The sequence below is a fragment of the Arvicanthis niloticus genome, chromosome 7 (assembly GCF_011762505.2).
Source record: "Arvicanthis niloticus isolate mArvNil1 chromosome 7, mArvNil1.pat.X, whole genome shotgun sequence".
NCBI classification, from domain to species: Eukaryota; Metazoa; Chordata; class Mammalia; order Rodentia; family Muridae; genus Arvicanthis; species Arvicanthis niloticus.
In genome coordinates, this window is record NC_047664.1 from 35,108,393 (window position 1) to 35,127,327 (window position 18,935).

General features: G+C 39.3%; 1 protein-coding gene across 2 annotated transcripts in view; it reads right to left on the reverse strand.

The window, feature by feature from the left end:
- LOC117712380 (uncharacterized) overlaps window positions 1-18,935 on the reverse strand; it is a 111,583-nt gene that overhangs the window by 60,401 nt on the left and 32,247 nt on the right. For both annotated transcript variants that reach the window (XM_076938186.1, XM_076938185.1), the window contains exons 11-17: window positions 17,230-17,352; window positions 17,033-17,136; window positions 15,746-15,803; window positions 11,926-12,032; window positions 10,931-10,989; window positions 8,227-8,263; window positions 6,613-6,685 (exon numbers count right to left, since the gene is read on the reverse strand). In XM_076938186.1, coding sequence (XP_076794301.1) covers window positions 6,613-6,685; window positions 8,227-8,263; window positions 10,931-10,989; window positions 11,926-12,032; window positions 15,746-15,803; window positions 17,033-17,136; window positions 17,230-17,352 — 561 coding nt within the window. The remainder of the gene's footprint in view (window positions 1-6,612; window positions 6,686-8,226; window positions 8,264-10,930; window positions 10,990-11,925; window positions 12,033-15,745; window positions 15,804-17,032; window positions 17,137-17,229; window positions 17,353-18,935) is intronic.

The window sequence follows — 18,935 nt, forward strand, 5'->3', positions numbered from 1 at the left end:
TCTCACATTATCTCCTAACAGATTAAGCGTATCAGGCCTTATTTTGAGGTCCATGCTCCACTTGGAGTGGAGTTTTGTGCAGGGTGATGAACATGGATCTATTTGCAGCCTTCTGTATGCATCTGTCCTGTTTGATAAACAACAGTTGTTGAAGATGTCTTTTCTCCAGAGTGCCGTTTTGGCTTTTTTGTTAAAAATAAATAAATAAATAAAAATAAAAATAAAAATAAAAAATCAGGTGTCTGGACTTATGTCTTTGATTCAATTCCATTGACAAGCAAGTCTGTTTTCAGGCCAATACCATGCTGGGTTTTTTTTTTTCAAGGTCTGATTATTTACTTGTTGCTTTTAAAGACTTATTTTTGACTGGACTCTCAGATTTAGAAGTAGAAGCTCTGCTGGGCAGTGGTGGCACATGCCTTTAAACCCAGCACTTGGGGGGCAAAAGAAGGCAGATTTTTTCTGAGTTTGAGGCCAGCCTGGTCTACAGAGTGAGCTCCAGGATAGCCAGGGATACACAGAGAAACCTTGTCTCAAAAAAACAAAAAACAAAACAAAACAAACAAACAAAAAAAGCTTTCAGATTCTACTAGCTCTTTTAGGTCCCAACCAACAAGGCATAGTGGTATCTGTCAGTCCAGGACTATCAATAACCAAGTTGAGCACACTCAGATTGGCATCCACAATGCAGCCTCGAACAGACTTGGGCATCCTCTCTCCAGTTCTCCTTGGTCTATAACAAGAATGGCCCTTACTCAACAGCAGGTGCACTCTGCCATGGGTCAAAACGCCTTGCTTCATGGGAAAAACTTGTCATTGCCACCACTGATCTGGACCACATAGCCTTTCCATTCTTCACCAAGAGCAGCAGCAGCTACTTCTGTGGCCAGGAGCTACTCACAGAATGTAGGCAGCTTGCATTCGTCATCTACTTCAATGAGTGTCTGACAGCCAGTGGCGGGGAAGGAGATACTCAGCTTCATCTTGACACAGCCCACCATGCTGTTTTTGTTATTATAGTTCTGTAGTACAGTTTGAAATCTGAGATGGTGGTCCCTCCAACAGTTCTTTTATTATTCAGAGTGTTTTAGCTACCCCTCCCCCTCTGTGTGTGTGTGTGTGTGTGTGTGTGTGTGTGTGTGTGTTTCCATACTAAGTTGAAGATTGTTTCTACAATTTCTGTGAAGAATTGTATTAAAATTTTGATGGGAATGCATTGAATCTGTAGATTGCTTTTGATAGGATGTCCATTTTCAACATATTACTGCTAATAATCTATAATCATGGGAGATCTCACTATCTTCTGACACCTTCAATTTCTTTCTTCAATATCTTAAAGTTTTTATTATAGAAGTCTTTCATTTGCTTGGTTAGAGTAATTCCAAGATGCACATATGAAAGGTACTTTCTCCCTGATTTCTTTCTCAGTATGCTTGCCATTTGTATTAGGAAAACTGCGGATGTTTGTATGTTAATTTTGCATCCTTCTATTTACTGAAAGTATTTAATAGCTGTAGAAATTTCCTGGTAGAGTTTTATGTATAAAATCACATCATTTGCAAATAAAGATACTTTGACTCCTTCCTTTCCTATTTGTATCCCCATGATCCCCTCTCAGCTGACTTATTGCTCTTACCTAAGGCTTCAGTTACTATATTGAATAGGTCAGGGAGAATGGACGTATTTGTCTAGTCTCTGATTTTAGTGGAAATGCCTTAAGTTTCTCTCCACTGAGTCTGGTGTTGGCTATGGGGTAGCTTTAACTTGCCTTTATTGTGTGGAGGTAATTCCCTAGTCCCTAGCCACTCCAGGACTTTTGTTATGAAGAGACTTTGTCAGAGACCTTTTCTACATTTAATGAGGTGGTTATATGGTTTATGTCTCTCAGTCTGCTTATGTGGTAGATTATGTTAGTTGATTTACATATGTTGATCCACCCTGAATCTCTGGGATGAGGCCAACTTGATCATGGTAGGTAATCTTTTGATATGTTCTTGGTTTTGTTTTACTGAGACATTTTGCATTTATGTTCATAAGGAAAACTGTTCTGTAATTTTCTTTTGTTAGATGTTTGTATGGTTGGGTATTAAGATCATAGTAGCTTCATAAAAAGAATTAGGAAATGTTTTTTTAGTTTCTATTGTTCAGAATAATTTGAGGAGTATCGATATAAATTCTTTTTTAAAGGTTTGGGAAAATTCTGCACTAAATCCATCCCTGGGCTTTTTTGATGTGGAGATTTTCACTAGTTTTTATGGATCTGTTTAAGTTATTTCATCTCGACTTAATTTTTGGACCTAATAGACTCATATATTTGAAGATTTGGTCTTTAGTTTGTACAACAGTTTTTGGGAAGGATGAGGAAGTGTGGCCTTGCTGGAGGGGGTGTCAGTAGGGGTGGCCTTTTGAGGCCTAGTCTCTCTCTCTGCCTCTAACTTGTGGATCAGGATGTGGATCTCAGCTACTGCTCCAGCACCATGCCTGCCTGCCTGCTGCCGTGCTCCCCACTGTGATAATTATAGACTAACCTTATGAAATTGTAACAAACTCCCCAATTAGATGCTTCCTTTTATAAGCATCTAATTTTGTCTTGTTATGGTGTCCTTTCACAGTAAAAGGGAGTAACTAAGACAGTAGGTTCTATGTATAAAGAAATCCATCCATTTATTTTATATTTTTTCCAGTTGGTAAAAAAAAATATACATTTTAAAAGTATATCCCATTGGCGCTCTGAATTCCCTCACTGTTGGTTATGATGTCCCTCTTTCCTATGGCTCCTCTCTCTGGGCATAACTTTATTAATCTGGTTCCTGTGTGTCTTTTTGCTAAGAGTCTGTCAATCTTGTTGATTTTCTCAAAAAAGTAATTTTCCCTTTGATAGATTCTTTGCACTATTTTATTTTATTTTGATTTCAGCCCCAAGTTTCATTATTTCTTCCCACCTACTTTTTTGGTTGTTATTTCTTCTTACTACTCTAGAGCTTTCAGGTGTGCCACTAAATTACTAACACAAGATCTTTACACACACACACACACACACTGTTATAAACTTGACTCTCAGAACTATCTTCACTGTGCCCCATAGGTTTGGATATGTCATATTTTCAATAAATTATAAAAAGCTTTTAATTTTCTTATTTGTTTCTATCTTGACCCACTTTTTATTCAGAAGAGAGTTAGTCAGTTTTCTATGAGTTTGTAGGATTTCTTTTGTTGTTGATATTCAGCTTTAATCCATGGTGGACAGTTAGGATACAGGCTGTTATTTCAATTTTTTGTATCTATTGAGACTTGCTTTGTGTCTGAGTACGTGGTAAATTTTAGAGAAAGTTCTATAAGCTGCCAAGAAAAAGGAATAGTCTTTTGTGTTTGGGTAGAATGTTCTGAAAAGATCCACTAGGTCCATTTGGTTTTTGATGTCATTTAGTTCAGCTTACCTTTTGTCTGAATGACCTGTGTATTGAAGTCACCAACTATCACTGTGTCAAGATATGATTTTAGTTATAGTAGTGTTTCTTTTACAAACTTGGGTGGCCATGTGTTTGGAGTATAAATATTTGTAATAATAATAGCCTCTTGCCGAATTTTTTTCTTTGATGAATATGCAAGTGTCCTTCTTTGGGACTAGTCTTGATTAAAGTTTATTATGTCAGATATTAAAATGATGACATCTACTTGCTTCTTGGGTCTATTTGCTTGAAAGACCTTTTTCTATCTTTTTACCCTGAGTTGATGTCTATCCTTGTTGGTGAGGTGTGTTCTTGGATGCAGCAGAAAGGTGAATCTTGTTTTCAAATTTAATCTGTTAGTTTGTGTCCATTTTGGGAGGGGCATTAAGACCATCAATATCAAAAGTTATTAATAAACATTGATTCCTGTTTTTATTGTGTGAGTTTTTTCTCTCTCTTTTGATTTACTGGTTTAGAATTATTCCTTTTGTTTTCTTGGGTGTGAGTAACTTCTTCAGACTGATGTTTTCCTTCTAGTGCCTCCTATAAAACTGGATCCATAGAAACTATTGTGGGTTTTATTGTAGAATGTTTGTCCTTCTCTGTCAATTATGATGGATAGTTTTTCTGAGTTTAGTATTCTGAGCTGGCATCTGTAGTCTGAGTTTGTAAAACATCTATCTCTCTTTGAAGCTCTTCTGGCTTTCAAAGTCTTCACTGAGAAGTCAGGTATTATTCTAGTGGGCCTGCCTTTATATGTGCCTTTCTTTAAATGTGCCTGTCTGTAGGTTACTGGCTTCGGGAGGAGGCATATTGTCTTGACTGTTCATGTTATGTTTTTTTTTTTTCTGGGATCTAGGCATCTGGAGTTATGATATTTGAGATGTTTCTTGGTGTCGCAATGTCTGGTGTGATTTTTGTTGGTTGGATGTTTGGGTCATTGGTTGCTGTTGCTCACCCTGGATCTTAGGTAGGTATGATGGCTATAGGATCGCTGGTAGAGAGTGTTGCTCTGTGTTAGTGGGTAATATAAAGGCATGGAGATAAGCAAGAAGGAGAGGCTGAGAGGGGCAGCAAGAAAGAGTTAAGAGGAATCTGGGTCTACACAAAGAGGTAGAGTCCCCAGGGAATGGAGATAGGATAGAAGAAGGGGTCTCTGCTACAGCAGGTCTATGATTAATTCTAGAAAGAAGAGAATGAAAGAGTTGGGGGGGGGGAGTAGTCTGGGTCTGCCAATTTATGTATTTTAAAATACCAGCATGATTTTAGGAATGTAAAACCTTATTTTAGAGTCATCCTGATTTTCCTAATTCTGTGTCAGCAGACAAAGAGTTCTTGCTTCCTAGCTTTTTCATAACACAGTATATAAAATGTTATCAAAAAGTGAATAAAATCATAAATCTATCACTATTCAAATATATTTATAAACCCTCAAATACTTTTTAGATACTGTTCAAATTTTGGAAATTTGGACCCAGTACTGACACACACTAATCAGTTACATGCTAATAAGCTATGACATTCACAGCTGCTAAATCTTTACATATGGATTCTTTTGGGATGTTAGGAGGAATATAATCCTGAGGGTTCCTGAGTTTCAAAGTTGAAAATGTTCTGTTAATATTTGACTGTCAGTATTGTGGGTGGGTGGGTAACCATGTGGTAGAGCTCTAATTACATACACTTGGATCTAGGCTCAAACAGCACAATTAAAGGGGGAAAACCAATAAATACTAATGTCAGTCAGACTTTCTGAGAGTGCTACCAAGTGACTTGGTTGGAAGAGATACTTGAAAATACTGACTGGTATTTCCCAGAGGGAATATTGTAAACTCTGGTGCTCATATTGTTTTTCATTCTTTGATGACAAGTACTGACTCTTAGAACATACCACAACTGTTAAGTTGCTCACTGGACATGGCCACATGTGTTGCTATAACATGGTGACATTATTATGAGAAGACAAATTCAAACTGTACACACAAAATCACAACATCTATGTTTTCAGAGTGTCACAGATGAAGAGTCTTCACCAGTGCTGAGAGTGTGGTTCACTAGCCGGACTTCCTACCACATGTATGGTACTCAGTTTGATAACCAACACCCCCATGGTGGAATGCATGAATACAGCTGACGCCTTCATCACTATGCTGCAAATAATACTTATAATTTTTGTGATACAATTAATTTTCTAAAAGTACACTAGTAAGGGCTGGAGAGATGGCTCACCAGTTAAGAGCACTGGTTGTTCTTCTAGAGGTACTTCTGTCAGTGGCTTCCCAGCACCCACACCAGGCAGTTCACACAATCCACACACAACTGCTTAACTCCAGCTCCAGAGGATCCAACACCTCTCTCACCACCATGGGCAAGAACACACAGGTGCACACATGCGTGCGTCTGTGTGCACACATGCACACACACACAAAATAATGACAAATATTTGTAAACTTTATATGCTAATAAAGAAAAAGCACCGAAGGAATAAAAATTTACACATTTCTGCTAGCTAGTTAGAACCACGAGGCACCGGAAAATTCCTTGATCACTATAAGTGACTACATTAAATATTTACATTTATTTTATGTATATAAATATTTTACCTGCATGAATGCCTGGGTACCATCTACATGCCTGATACCCATAGAAATCAGAAAAAGGCATCTGATACCCTGGAACTGGGGTTATAGATGGTTGTGAGCCACCATGTGATGCTAGGAACCAAACCTGGGTCCTCTGCAAAGCCAGAGTATGCTCCTAACCACTGAGCAACACCCCCAGCCTGTGACTAGATTTTTTTTTGTAATCATGAGTTTCATAAAAGTTGTATTAGTATCATTTAAAAAAATGACACAAAGGTATGTTTGTTCCACAAATCCTCCCCCAAATTTTAATTTTACTTTATCATGATGGAAGGTTGCTGAATTTAAGATTTACATCACTTATCACATCTTCATTCAAGCCTTGCTGTCTAAGAATACTTACTATTTCTTTGTGAGGAACGCAAGTAAAAACCTACTGACTAATTCTAACTATGTTGGATGTTTTCTCTGATCAGTGTTCAGTATAAAGGGATAATAAATAGATTATTGTTGAATCTAAGAACAAATGCTAAAACAATCCATACTCAGAATAAGAAGATCAACTTCTCAAAGAATTTTACCTTTGTATGAAATTTATGTTCATCCTTTCTTGTTGTGGGCTCAGGGTCACTAACATCAGGTTTGGTGGAGAACCTTCAGAACAAAAATGTGTAAAAATTGGTGAGTTCTGTTCTTCAAAAACCCTCTCACTTCATCTGGACTTGTGTCGAACACAGTGAAACTGTTATGTGGAAAAAATCTACTTTTCTATACTGAAGTTCAAAACTTCATTTTACACTGTAAATACTTTATTTTTCTCAAAGAAAACCCAGTGATGTTTTTGAACTAGTCTTATGAAGAACATCTGCAATTTGAATGTTCCTAAAATGTAACACGCTTGTAATCTAGTTTAAGCTAAACACATATAAAAACATTTCTCTGTAATAAATGCATAGGTTAAAAACAATCCATTTGTAGTTTTAATAGGAACCCGAGAATGCTATACTAATATTATTATAATCAAATAATCATGAATATATTATTCAACTAAAGTCAAATGTGGATTGTTATGAAATGTAAGATATAGAAATGACATATTTAGAAAATTGAGAAGTGTTACTGAGTGCAGGAGACTATATCAAACTTAATAAATATGCCCCCCAAACTCCTGTATTATCATGATCCTGCTGATATAGACTCTAAATATTCTAAAATCATCAGTGCTACCAAAAGTGTTACATCTGAGCTTCTAAAAACTCCCCCTTCTCTGTAATTCCATCCTTAGAAGCTGCCGTGGAGCCACTTTTTAATTCCATTCTCAACCTCTATGGATTTCAAGTTCTCACATACCTCATCTTTAAAGTACTGATAAATAAATGATAAATAAAGGCCACAGGCCTTAGGCATAAGGAACATGAGGTCGGATTTTGTTCTTGCTGCTTTCAACAAGTCCTTAAACTCCTGATACTGTGTGGACTTACACAAGCAAAGGACTGGAGGCAAAACTATGCAGGAAGACAACAGCAACAACAAATGTGTTCACTGATGACAAGAACAGATTAGAAATGAAATTTCAGGAGGGAAATGAATAGGGAGTCAATAATAACAGTAAAATAATAATTCAGATAGCTTCTAGACATATTTAAATATTGTAGTTGAATAATGTCTACATGTAGACATGGTTTACTTCCAGAAAAATAATTCCTCTACAGAAGTTGCATGATTTTGTTCTGTATCAAATTGAAGGTCTGATAGCCATGAGCTTAAGATCTACCCTGAAACCTTAAAACAAAACTTGGTTATGACTACAGCTGTAAGATTTTTAAGACCACGACTATAGCACCACTAAGCTTGTCGGGAACACTCTGTACAAGGGATCACACACAGCTGGACTTTGTCAATTGATGTTATACGAAGCAGTATTCTTGGTTTTATCACTTATACAGATGAGCAGGAAAAGGCACTGAGAAAGTGCACAGTCTAACTCAGCTTCCTGGCAATTGTGGGATTATGAGCCCCTCAGTGAGAGCCACCTAGCTGAGGAAAATGGGTTATGACAGACAGCATGCATACTCTGCAAACAAGTTGTGATGACTGCAAAACAGCCGGTGTCTAGCACACCATGCATCGGGGAGCCAGAGAACACTAACATATACCAGTTTTCTTTTTTCTGTACTTAATCTTTAAAATCCTACCTTAGTATTGAATAGGACTCAGTACTTTCAGCTGCTTCTAAAGGTAAAGGAAAAATAAATAAATTGTTAATCAGCAATATAAAATAATAGAAAAGAAATCCTGGAGGGGGTGGCACATCCCTTTGATCCCAGCACTTGGGAGGCAGAGGCAGGTGGATCTCTCTGAATTCTGAGACCAGCCTGGTCTACATAGTTAGTTCCAGGACAGCTAAGGCTACATAGACAAAACCTGTTTTGAAAAATAAATTGTCCTAACAAAATAAGTTAAGGTGTGTGTGTGTGCATGTGCATGTGCGTGTGCATGTGTGTGTGAAGAAAGAAAGAAGTATAATATATTAAAATGGTTCAACTGATGACTGTTTGGTGTATGAGTGAATCTGGAGCCTTGCATCAAGGGCGTTCATTCTAATGATAGGCAATCCACTCTTCAAAAACTAAAAACTCATACTTCCACTAATTTGTGTATTTCAAATCAAAGGAGAAAGAAACCTGTCAAAATTTAATACCTAAATGTAAACTACCATGTTCAATAGCCAAACTGTAACCGAATACAATCAGACGGGCAGAAAATGATGTCGTTAGGAGAGTCAGCATGAGAGACTGTTGATGCCAAACAAAAACCAGGCAGGAGAAGCCGAGCTAAGGGCATGTACTTATTTTTATTTTAAACTATTTTTTTCATTTTTATTTTAAGCATGTAAGTGCTTTGTTCACATGCAAATCTGTACACCACCTGAATGTCTAGTCCTTATAGAGGCCAGAAGAGGGCACTGGGTACCCTGGAACTTGAATTAAAGATGATTTTGAACAATCACCTGAATGCTGAGAGTTGAACCCAGGTTCTCTGGAAGAGCAAACAGAGTCATGACTGAGTCACCTCTCCTCTCTGTGAACTTATTTTGTTAGGACACAACAACACAATTGCTGGGGAGTTTCCATGGAAACTGCTCAGCTTCAGATGAATCCTGCCAAAAGCAACATCAATGAATGGTCCTTTGAAGCTTTGCAAAACATAATGGGTAGGGGAAGAATGTGCTGACTAGTCTTATGTCAACTTGACACACAAACTAGAGTTATCTGAAAGGAGGGGACCCAAGTGAGAAAATGCCTCCATAAGATCCAGCTATAAGGCAAATTCTCAATTAGTGATTGATGGGGGACAATCAAGCCCATTGTGGGTGGTTCTATCACTGGAATGGTGGTCGTGGGTTCTGTAGGCAAGTAGGCTGAGCAAGCCACAGGAAGCAAGACAGTAAGCATCCCTTCTGTGGCCTCTGCATCAGCTCCTGCCATCAGGTTTCTGCACTGTGTGAGTTCCTGTCCTGACTTCCTTCAATGATGCACACAGATGTGGAAGGGTAAGCTGAATAAACTCTTTCCTTCCCAACTTGCCTTTTGGACATGGTGTTCATTGCAGCAATTGAAACCCTAACTAAGACAAGGAGCAAGGATCCTTTTCAGTTTCCAGACTAAAGCAGAAGAAAAGTGACATCAATATACTTGCTCTACTAGGAAAAGCTAATAATGACTCTCAGCTCTAGCTATGTTTTCTATCTTGTGTGTGATACAAACAGCTCACTTTTATTATTCCATGAAATTATTCCATGATGACTTACCCACTCCTCCTCATCCTTATAGCAGAGAGAAGCTTGAAATGCATCACTAAGAAAGAGAAAGTTGCTATCTGATATGACAACTACAGAAATAAAATTATCTCATTCAAGCTTCAGAATGGGCCAGGAGAGGGCTCTCTATATATAAAGAAAACTTTCTTTAAATCATCATAAGCATGAAAAATAAGTATTGGAACTCAGGTATTTCCCAGGACAATCTACTATACTCATAGAAAAGTAAGGTAACAGGTGTAGCAGAGTGCTTCACACACACACACACACACACACACACACACACACACACACCACAGGGTCACATGTTTGAATATTTGTTCCCCAGTTGGTGGAACTGTATGGGAAGGATTAGGAGGTGTGGCCTTGTTGGAGGAGGTGTGTCACTTGGAGCAGGATTTGAGGTTTCAAAAGCCCATGCCATTCCTAGTTAGTCCTCTCTGCTTCATGCTTGTGAATAAAGATGTAAACTCTCAGCTCATGTTCCAGCACCATGCCTTCTGCCTCTTTCCATGGTCTCTGCTATGATGGTTAGAGACTCTGTCTGAAATTGTAAAACCCAAATAATTTTTTTCTTCCATAAGCTGCCTTGGTCATGTTGTCTTTTCAAAAAAAAAAAAAAAAAAAAAAAAAAAAAAAAAAAAGGAACCAAGACAGAAGTGTTAGGTCCAAGGCCCATCAGTAGGAAATAAAACAAATACGTTAAAATGTAAAGATTTCCAAAATAAACTTCACTATCAGAACTTACACCCATAAATATCAATAAAAGAAAACTATAGGAGACAGAGATGTATTTTGGTGAGAGAGCACTTATCCAGAATCTGGGAAGCTCTAGGTTCGATCCCAAGATCACAAAAGAAATTTCTTTTTCAAATCACACTGTTTCAGAAAGCAAAATATACTTAATAATGAACTCATTAAACAACTCAGATTCTATACAAGTAATTTAAAAATACAAAATCATTTTATATGTTCACTTTGTAAACACCACTTTCATGACTTACTTAATTCTTGCTTTTTTTTTTTTTTTTTTAAATAAAAGAAAGGTTATCTACAATAATTCCTAATCCAGGTCTTACCTAGATTGCTGTCTTGGCAAATTTCAAGTCCCTTTTCTTCAAATTCTAAAATACCTTGTCTTTTTCCACAAATGAGAAAAATGAGAAGCATTAAGTACTGTTTTAGTAGAAGTATAAAACCATTTAACATTAAACACAAGAGAAGTTGCCACCTATATTTCAAATGTGCAAGTTCCTGAAGTTTTTATGGCATTTGCAATTAAACAAATACATAAAGACAAGATTAAAACAAGATTGAAAGTGATACGGCCACTAATCAATGTCTCAAGGTCACACATTTACAAGTGTGAAATCTAAGTGCAGGCTTGTGTGAATCGCAAACCTGCTGTGTTCTTGTTGCCATCCACATATTGCCTATGTTCACTGAAGAATGGTTAAAGCAAATAAAGACAGCTTACCTCAACTTCCTGTGCACACTACACACAAAATCTAAGACACTATGAACAATGTAAAAAGATCTAAATGGATTCTGGCAATCACAGACAATGATCACTCAGAGATGCCATCAAGTGACTGACTGCTCCTCGGAGACAGCCATCTGAAGCATGGTTAACCCAAATGAGAGAGTGATTTTCAATTCCCATTGTGTTCAACAATGTACTTTCATTAACACATGTATATCAGAACTCAAAGATAAAAACGAAAATAAGACATGAACCCAATGTTGAGTAAATATGCATGAGCCTGTATTTTACAAAATTAGTAAAACTAATGCAGAATTCTTTAGCCCCACGTGACATGAGACCAGGTTGTGAGTAAGGAGACCTGGGTATCAGTAAAGCACAATAGCAATCCTTGTCGATACATCAATTTTTGTTCCCCCAACTGAATAGTTCATGTATGAATTACTCATGCTTTGTTTTTATAATTATATCTCATAAACTAGAAAGGAAGTATGTCCCTGTCTGTTTAGTTCTTCAGATCGCAGGGCTGACTGCAATCACTCCAGAGTGCCAGAAAGGCTGTTACGTAGAGAAAGGAGGAAGCATGGGCACCTCTCCAGCTTGACATCTGTCTGGAACTTGGCAGCTTCAGTTACTGGGAAGTCTTTCATCTGTGGTTTATTTTCCTCCAGAGGGGCTAAAAGTGATAGCAGTTCATCCTGTACAAACAAGACAGTAACTCAGTAACTCATAACATATTAACATAATTTAAAAATCTCCTAACATATTCTGTGGATGTGATGGTGAAAGGCAGACAAGAAATAAATAGTGTCTCTTCCCTCCACTGGGCCTTCATGTGTGCTGTCCCTTCCCTGTGAAATGCTATCGGGCCACCACACCAGCTATCCTCAAAACTCAGTTCATGAAGGAGAGTTGGAATGAGAAAAAAATGGGCTGCATTTCAAACACAGAGAGCATCACAAGTCACCCAATGAAAGGAGAGAAAAACAAAGATTGATGGAGTAGCTGAACATCTGATTTTCTCTGCCATCTTGCTAGCACTAAACACAATTTCCTGTGGGAGGAAGAGAAGCCATACTCAAAGGACATGAACTAGCCCTCACTAGCTCAAGACCAGTGGAGGATGCGGGTGAAGCAGCAACTCTGCCATGGACAGGTTGGTTAGCAATGGAGAATAGTCTTATGTGTTGTCGCCACATGAAATATGGAAAGGCAAGGCAACATGGCTCCTTCAGCCCCGATCATAGCTCTTTAGACTAAAATCAAGGATACTCAGGAAAGTAGACTAGCAGAAGCAGATTGTAAGTTTTCTGATAAAATGATCCATGACCTGAAAAAGAATGAACCAAACAGGGGGTTTTCTTTAGGACCCAGGGGCACTGGCGAGCAGCACATCCACTGAAGAAAAGACAGCCTCTAACCAACAGTGCTTAGAGTGCTGAGTCCCCACAGTTAGAAGCGGGAACAAAGATCCACACATCTCACTCAATATAATCATCAAGTCAAAACAGACCGAAGACCTTAATGAAAATGTTGGAGGAAAACACTTCAAAGCCATGTAAGAATTTGTATGGGTTTTCTTTCCACAAAGGACTCTAGTGCTGTAGAAAACAATAGATGGATTGTATACTATTAAAATACTGAGTAGTGAAAAGGCACTTGCCAGAGAGAAGCAGCAGCTGACAGAGGGGTAAAACAATCTTCGCCAGCTATGTATTAGATATTGGGTTAATATCTAGGGTGTATATTAAAGAACTGTAAAAATTAAACATTAGCAAAAACAGTTATCCAATCTACCAATAGGCTCATAAATTGAATAGATAGTTCTCCAAAGAAGACACACAAAAGATCAGTAGACTCTTGAAAGTGTGTTCAATATTCTTAGTTGAGATGGCTGGTTTTTCATTGTCAACCTGACTGCCTTTAGAAACATCATGAAAAGTGCTGGGTATGAGGTAACCCACGGGTGCATGGTTGTCCTACCAGAAGCCACATGCTTAAAGAAAGTTGACTCTCGTTTCCTCAGGAGCTAGTAACTCCTACCAAGAGATCCTCAGTTAGGAGTTGGGGGAGGAGGTGATGAACATTTTCCCTCTCTGTGCTAGAATGGTTGATCTGGCTAGACCTTGTGCAAGTCTTATGTAGACAGCCACTGCTGTTTGAGTTCATGAGTGTAACAGTCCTATCATGTCTACAAGTTTTACTCTGGACCCCTCAGAGCTGTGGCTTTTAGCCACCTACCTTCTGGGACACGCCCTAAGCCTGGGAGCGAGGGTGTGGTATAGATGTCTCAGTTGAGAAGTCCTCAGACACTTATTCTCTGCACTTCATCAACTGTAAAAAAAAAAAAAAAACAAAAAAAAAACAAAAAAAAAAAAAACAAAAAAAAAAAAACAACAACAACAACAAAAAAAAAACCCTCCACAAATGGAGGCTGAGAGCCTTGCTCTTCTATGGGTAGAGAAATGTAGATCTAGAAGGCAATTTAATACTACATTCATGTATAATGATAATAGTAGGTCCATCCCTTGGGGCCTATGAGCTCCTACCCACAGAATCTTGGCCACATTTACAGTACTAGGCGTGTGTTTTCTCTTGTGGAGCATATTTACATCCAATTATAAAGGAGCTGGTTACCCCCTTAACATTCATGCCATTACTGCACCCATGGGCCAGTCTTGCCACACTGGTCATTACTATAGTTCACAGGGTTCACAGCTGGGTAAGACATCAAACATAATTTTAATTGAACATCTTGGAAAACACAGTATATTTCACTTGTAATGAAAATATTAATAAGCTATGTATATATGTCTATGTTTCCACAATGTTCATATCATTCTGAAAATGGCATTAAAATAGAGAATAAACTCTCTTCAAACTAAAATAGAAAGTGCTAGAGAGAAATACACCCACAGGCTCTCTACTGCATAGCTTTACTTTGCAGACAAAGGCATATTCCATGATTATTTTGATAACCCATTTAATACAGATTTTAGTTATGAATATTAGATAAGTCATAATAATATAATTTTAAAAATCACAATAATGCTTATCCCAATAATCTTTGCTGAATTTTTACTTTTATTTACTGTGTCATGGTGGTTTGAATAAGAACTCCCCCCATAAACTCTTATGTTTGAATGACTAATCTCCAGTTGGTGGAACTATTTGGAAAGGATTCAGTGGTGTGGCCTTGTTGGAGGAGGTGTGACACTGGGGGTGGACTCTGAGATTTCTAAAGCCCATGCCATATGCAGTTAGCTCTCTCTGCCTTCTGCTTGTAGATCAATATGTGAGCTCTCAGTTATTGCTCTAGTGACATGTCTTCCTGCCTCGCTGCCTCGCTCTCTCCCTGCCTCCCTGCCTTCCTACTGCTGCCTGCCTACTGCTGCCTGCCGCCTGCCGCCTGCCGCCTGCCGCCTCCTCCCTGCCTCCTCCCTGCCTCCTCCCTGCCTCCTCCCTGCCTCCTCCCTGCCTCCTCCCTGCCTCCTCCCTGCCTCCTCCCTGCCTCCTCCCTGCCTCCTCCCTGCCTCCTCCCTGCCTCCTCCCTGCCTCCTCCCTGCCTTCCTGCTTTCCTGCCTTCCTGCCTGCTGCCTTCCTACTGCCGCCTGCTGCCTGCTGCCATGTTTCCAACCATGATCTTCATGGACTCTAACTCTCTGGAACCATGAGTTCCAAATTAAACACTTTCTTTTATAAGTTACCTTGGTCATGGTGTTTTGTCACAACAATTGAAATGTAACTAAGACATGTCAATGAACTACTTCCCTGTCATTATGCATTTCTTGGCCATTCCTTCAGCTCTCATGGCTTCCAAGTGTTTACTATCTCTTTGGCTTTCATCAAAATTAAAAAAAATATAACTGAAATACAGTTGTGGTGGCACATACTTTTAATTCCAGCACTCAGGAAACAGAGGCAGGAGGATCTCTGTGAGTTTGAGGCCAGCCTGGTCCTTATAGTGAGTTCTAAGATAGCCAGGGCTATATAGAGCAGAGGTTTTCAAGCTTCCTAATGCTGTGACCCTTTAATACAATTCCTCATGTTGTGGTGACCTCCAACCATAAAATTAGTTTTGTTCCCTACTTTATAACTAGAATTTTGCTATTGTTTAAATCATAGTTTAAACATCTAATATGTAGGGTATTTGATATGAAATCCATGAAAAGATCACTCTACCCCAAAGGGGTTGTGACCCACTGGTTGAGAACCTGCTGACACACAGAGAGACCATGTCTCAAAAAACAAAAATGCAAAACAAATCAACTACACAAAACTGTCTAGGAAGGTTTTCTCTGACAAACTTTCCACGTAAAAATGATAATAGAGAAAGCACAATATAACTTAAGATAAATACTGAAAAAGCTGGATTGAGAACAAGAAAATTAATAGAATAAAACAGCATTACCTTAGCATTTTCTTTTGCTGGCAGGTCGGGATCATTGGCACCAGGGTCCTTGAAAACCCTTCAGAGTGAAAACACAACAGGATCAGTTCTGTTCTTTAAAAAATTCTGGAATGTGTATACGAAACATATTCTTATTTGTATATTTAAAACTTAGTTTTTGTTTTTGTTTTTGTTTTTTAAAAAACCAAAGCTTTTAGTTACCTCCTCTGCCTCCACTTCTCTCATCAAAGAGTGACAGACAGCTAAAATATTCTCAGGGGTTAAAATGATTAGACACTGGGCAGGCAAACTTCCTTCCTCAAGAGCTGAACTAAAACAACCGATTATTGGTTCATATGAGTTTTGCTACATTCAGTGTGTGATATCTAACATGATAATACAAAACAAGGCAGAGGCTTTTCTTAATTGGTGATTGATGAGAAAGGACCCCGCCCACTGTGGGTGGTACTATCCTTAGGCTGGTGGTCCTGGTTCTATAAGAAAGCAGGCTGAGCAAGCCATGGGAAGCAAGTCAGTAAGCAGCATTCAACCATGGCCTCTACATCAGCTCCTGCCTCCAGGTTCCTGCCCTGCATGAGTTCCTGTCCTGACTTCCTTCGATGATGACCAGATATGTGAACGTGAAAACCCTTTCTTCCCCCAGTTTGTGTTGGTCATGGTGTTTCACCACAGTAATAGGAACACTAAGTCAGCCGCATCCATAGCTGTAATGTGAGTTTCCCTTCATTCTTCTCTCACAATCGTCTGCAACGATCCAACTGAGCAAGGGCATGATACACTGATACCTGTATTCCTAAAATCAGAATGTAGTTTGCATTGTTTGGGAAATGAAATGAAGCATAAACTTGGCTTCCCTTTCTGTCTTAAGATAGCTTTCTTGGATAACACAAGGCCTATGCACTACCAATAATCCAAACTCCAATCCTTAAATTTTTGAGACAGGATCTGGCTATGTAGCTAAAGCTGGCCTTAAATTCATGTCTGCCTCCACCTCCAGAGTGCTGGGGTTGCAGGCCCCCATCACCACACCCGCTGCACAACTGTAGTTTTCTGGGATGGGGAAAACGAATCAAACAGGTGCATAGGCCTTACATGCTGTTAGGTGGTGCAAACACTCACAAACTAAAGGCGACGCCCACAAGCCAATATGAAATTGAACATAAAACTGCAAACTATCTGATCACTGTGTTAAATTTTTTCTATAAATCTAGTATGTCTGGTGCACGAAGCTCTCATCCCTTCTGATGGCAATAAGCTGGTTTTACTCAGAGAAACGAAAGCCTGTACCTGGTCTGCAGCTCGTGTGTCTGTATGTTTGCCTCTTTTTCCGGCAAGATTGTCACCTGCTGTTTGCTTTCTTCTAGAGGAACTGACCGGGATTCCATGTCTTCCTGTATTAAAAAAAAAAAAGTGTAAATTATTTTAAAAACACAACATTACATACTTTTCGGCAAACTTAAAAATCTTGTTTAAGCCAGCTTTACCCTCCATTCGGTTGGGTTGTAGACTGCTCGTTGCCTGGAAAACTTAATAGGTTCAGGCCAATCTGCAGGATAGCCAACCCAGAGGCTGGAGTCGGTGAGCATGGGTGACTGGGACACAGGAGGCTGCACGGAAAAGCAGAAGGGTGGTGTTTGAGTCTCAGAGAATCCACACCCTGACGTCCACTGGCCATCCACATCACTGCTTGGAGGAGCTACGCCGAATCACAGGAAGTGCACACCACAACTAGCTGCAACAGACACCGGTGAGTGAGCCTTCCATGCCACTTAGAACCACAGTCTCAGAAAGCATTATGCAGAAAGACATCAAAGAAAACCTTCTGAGTTAAGAGAAACTTCTGATGTGCAGGCCTGCATTAGACCCGGGACAGTCACAAAAAGATCACTTTGGTCATGGGACTCTTTCTCAGCTGGGAGGGCACACAGACTTGTGATCAGGCCATGTCCCCACCTGTGGTATCTGGAAACAAACACAGAGGAAGGAAGAAGGCCTTCCCTAGTACATACGCTGACTGTAGGCATAACACCACATTTGATTGTGATTGCTTATTTTTATTTTAATCTCTTCTACTTCAATATTTTAGAGTTTATACATTTGGGCTTTGTTTCACACTGTGTTTTAATGATTTATTTATGTTTATGAGTGTTTTGCTTGTATTTATGTCTGTATACCCGATGCATATCATATCTGGTATCCATGGAGGTCACAAGAGGGCATTGAATCCCTAGGGATTGGCATTATGGATGATTGTAGGGCACCGTGCAGGCACTGGGAATGGAACCTGGGTCCTCTGCAAAACAAATAAAGGGCTCTCTAACAGGTGTGAACATGGCAAACATGGCGCCAGTACATTTTGCTCTTTTCCACCCCCTCTCCCTTGAGAAAGTATTAGATTACATTTGTGAAGCCAGCTCCCAGGGTCCATTTCATTATTTGGTCACTGACTCATTCCTAAGACTAAACACCAAGGCCCACCAATCAAAATTCATTATTTGGTTAACACTGGTTAACCTGTCCAATCAGGATTTACCAATTCATTCTAACACAGACTCCCCCTTTTCTCCTTAGAACTCATTCCTGCAGAGACACCTGCTACTAGCCTTTGTCCAATTCAGCACCCTCCCACCCCCAAGCCCCCTGCTTGTTCCTCTGGGGTAATTACTCTCCTTGGTGCTGAGAACTTACTGTCTGGGTGTGTTCTGTCCCAACTCCAAGGCCTCCTGCACTGGTGCCATGCCTCAGATGGGTCTTCAGGACCCCCAGTAGTCCAATTCTCACACTTCCCATACCGTCTAGTTTCTGCTTCCTTCATCCAACAGCGGCCAATTAGTGAGTTTCTCCTTACCAGCCGTCCTAAACATTCCCCAGGACAGCAAGTGATGACTGAACCAAATGGTTTTTTGTTTTTTAATTAAAAAAAAAAAAAGTTATTCATGTGAATGAATGTTTTGCCTGCAAGTATATATGTGCATATTGCATGTGTGTCTGTGGCCAGTAGCGGCCAGAACAGGGCACTGGATCTCTTGGAACTGAAGTTCCAAGTGTGAGCTGCCACTTGATGCTGAGAAGGGACCACTGAGCCAACTCTCCAGCCCTGAGCTACACAGTCTAAGGAAATATAAACAACTTATTGAGAATCGACCTCAAGATACTTTTAAAATATAACCACGTGTGTCAATACAATTAA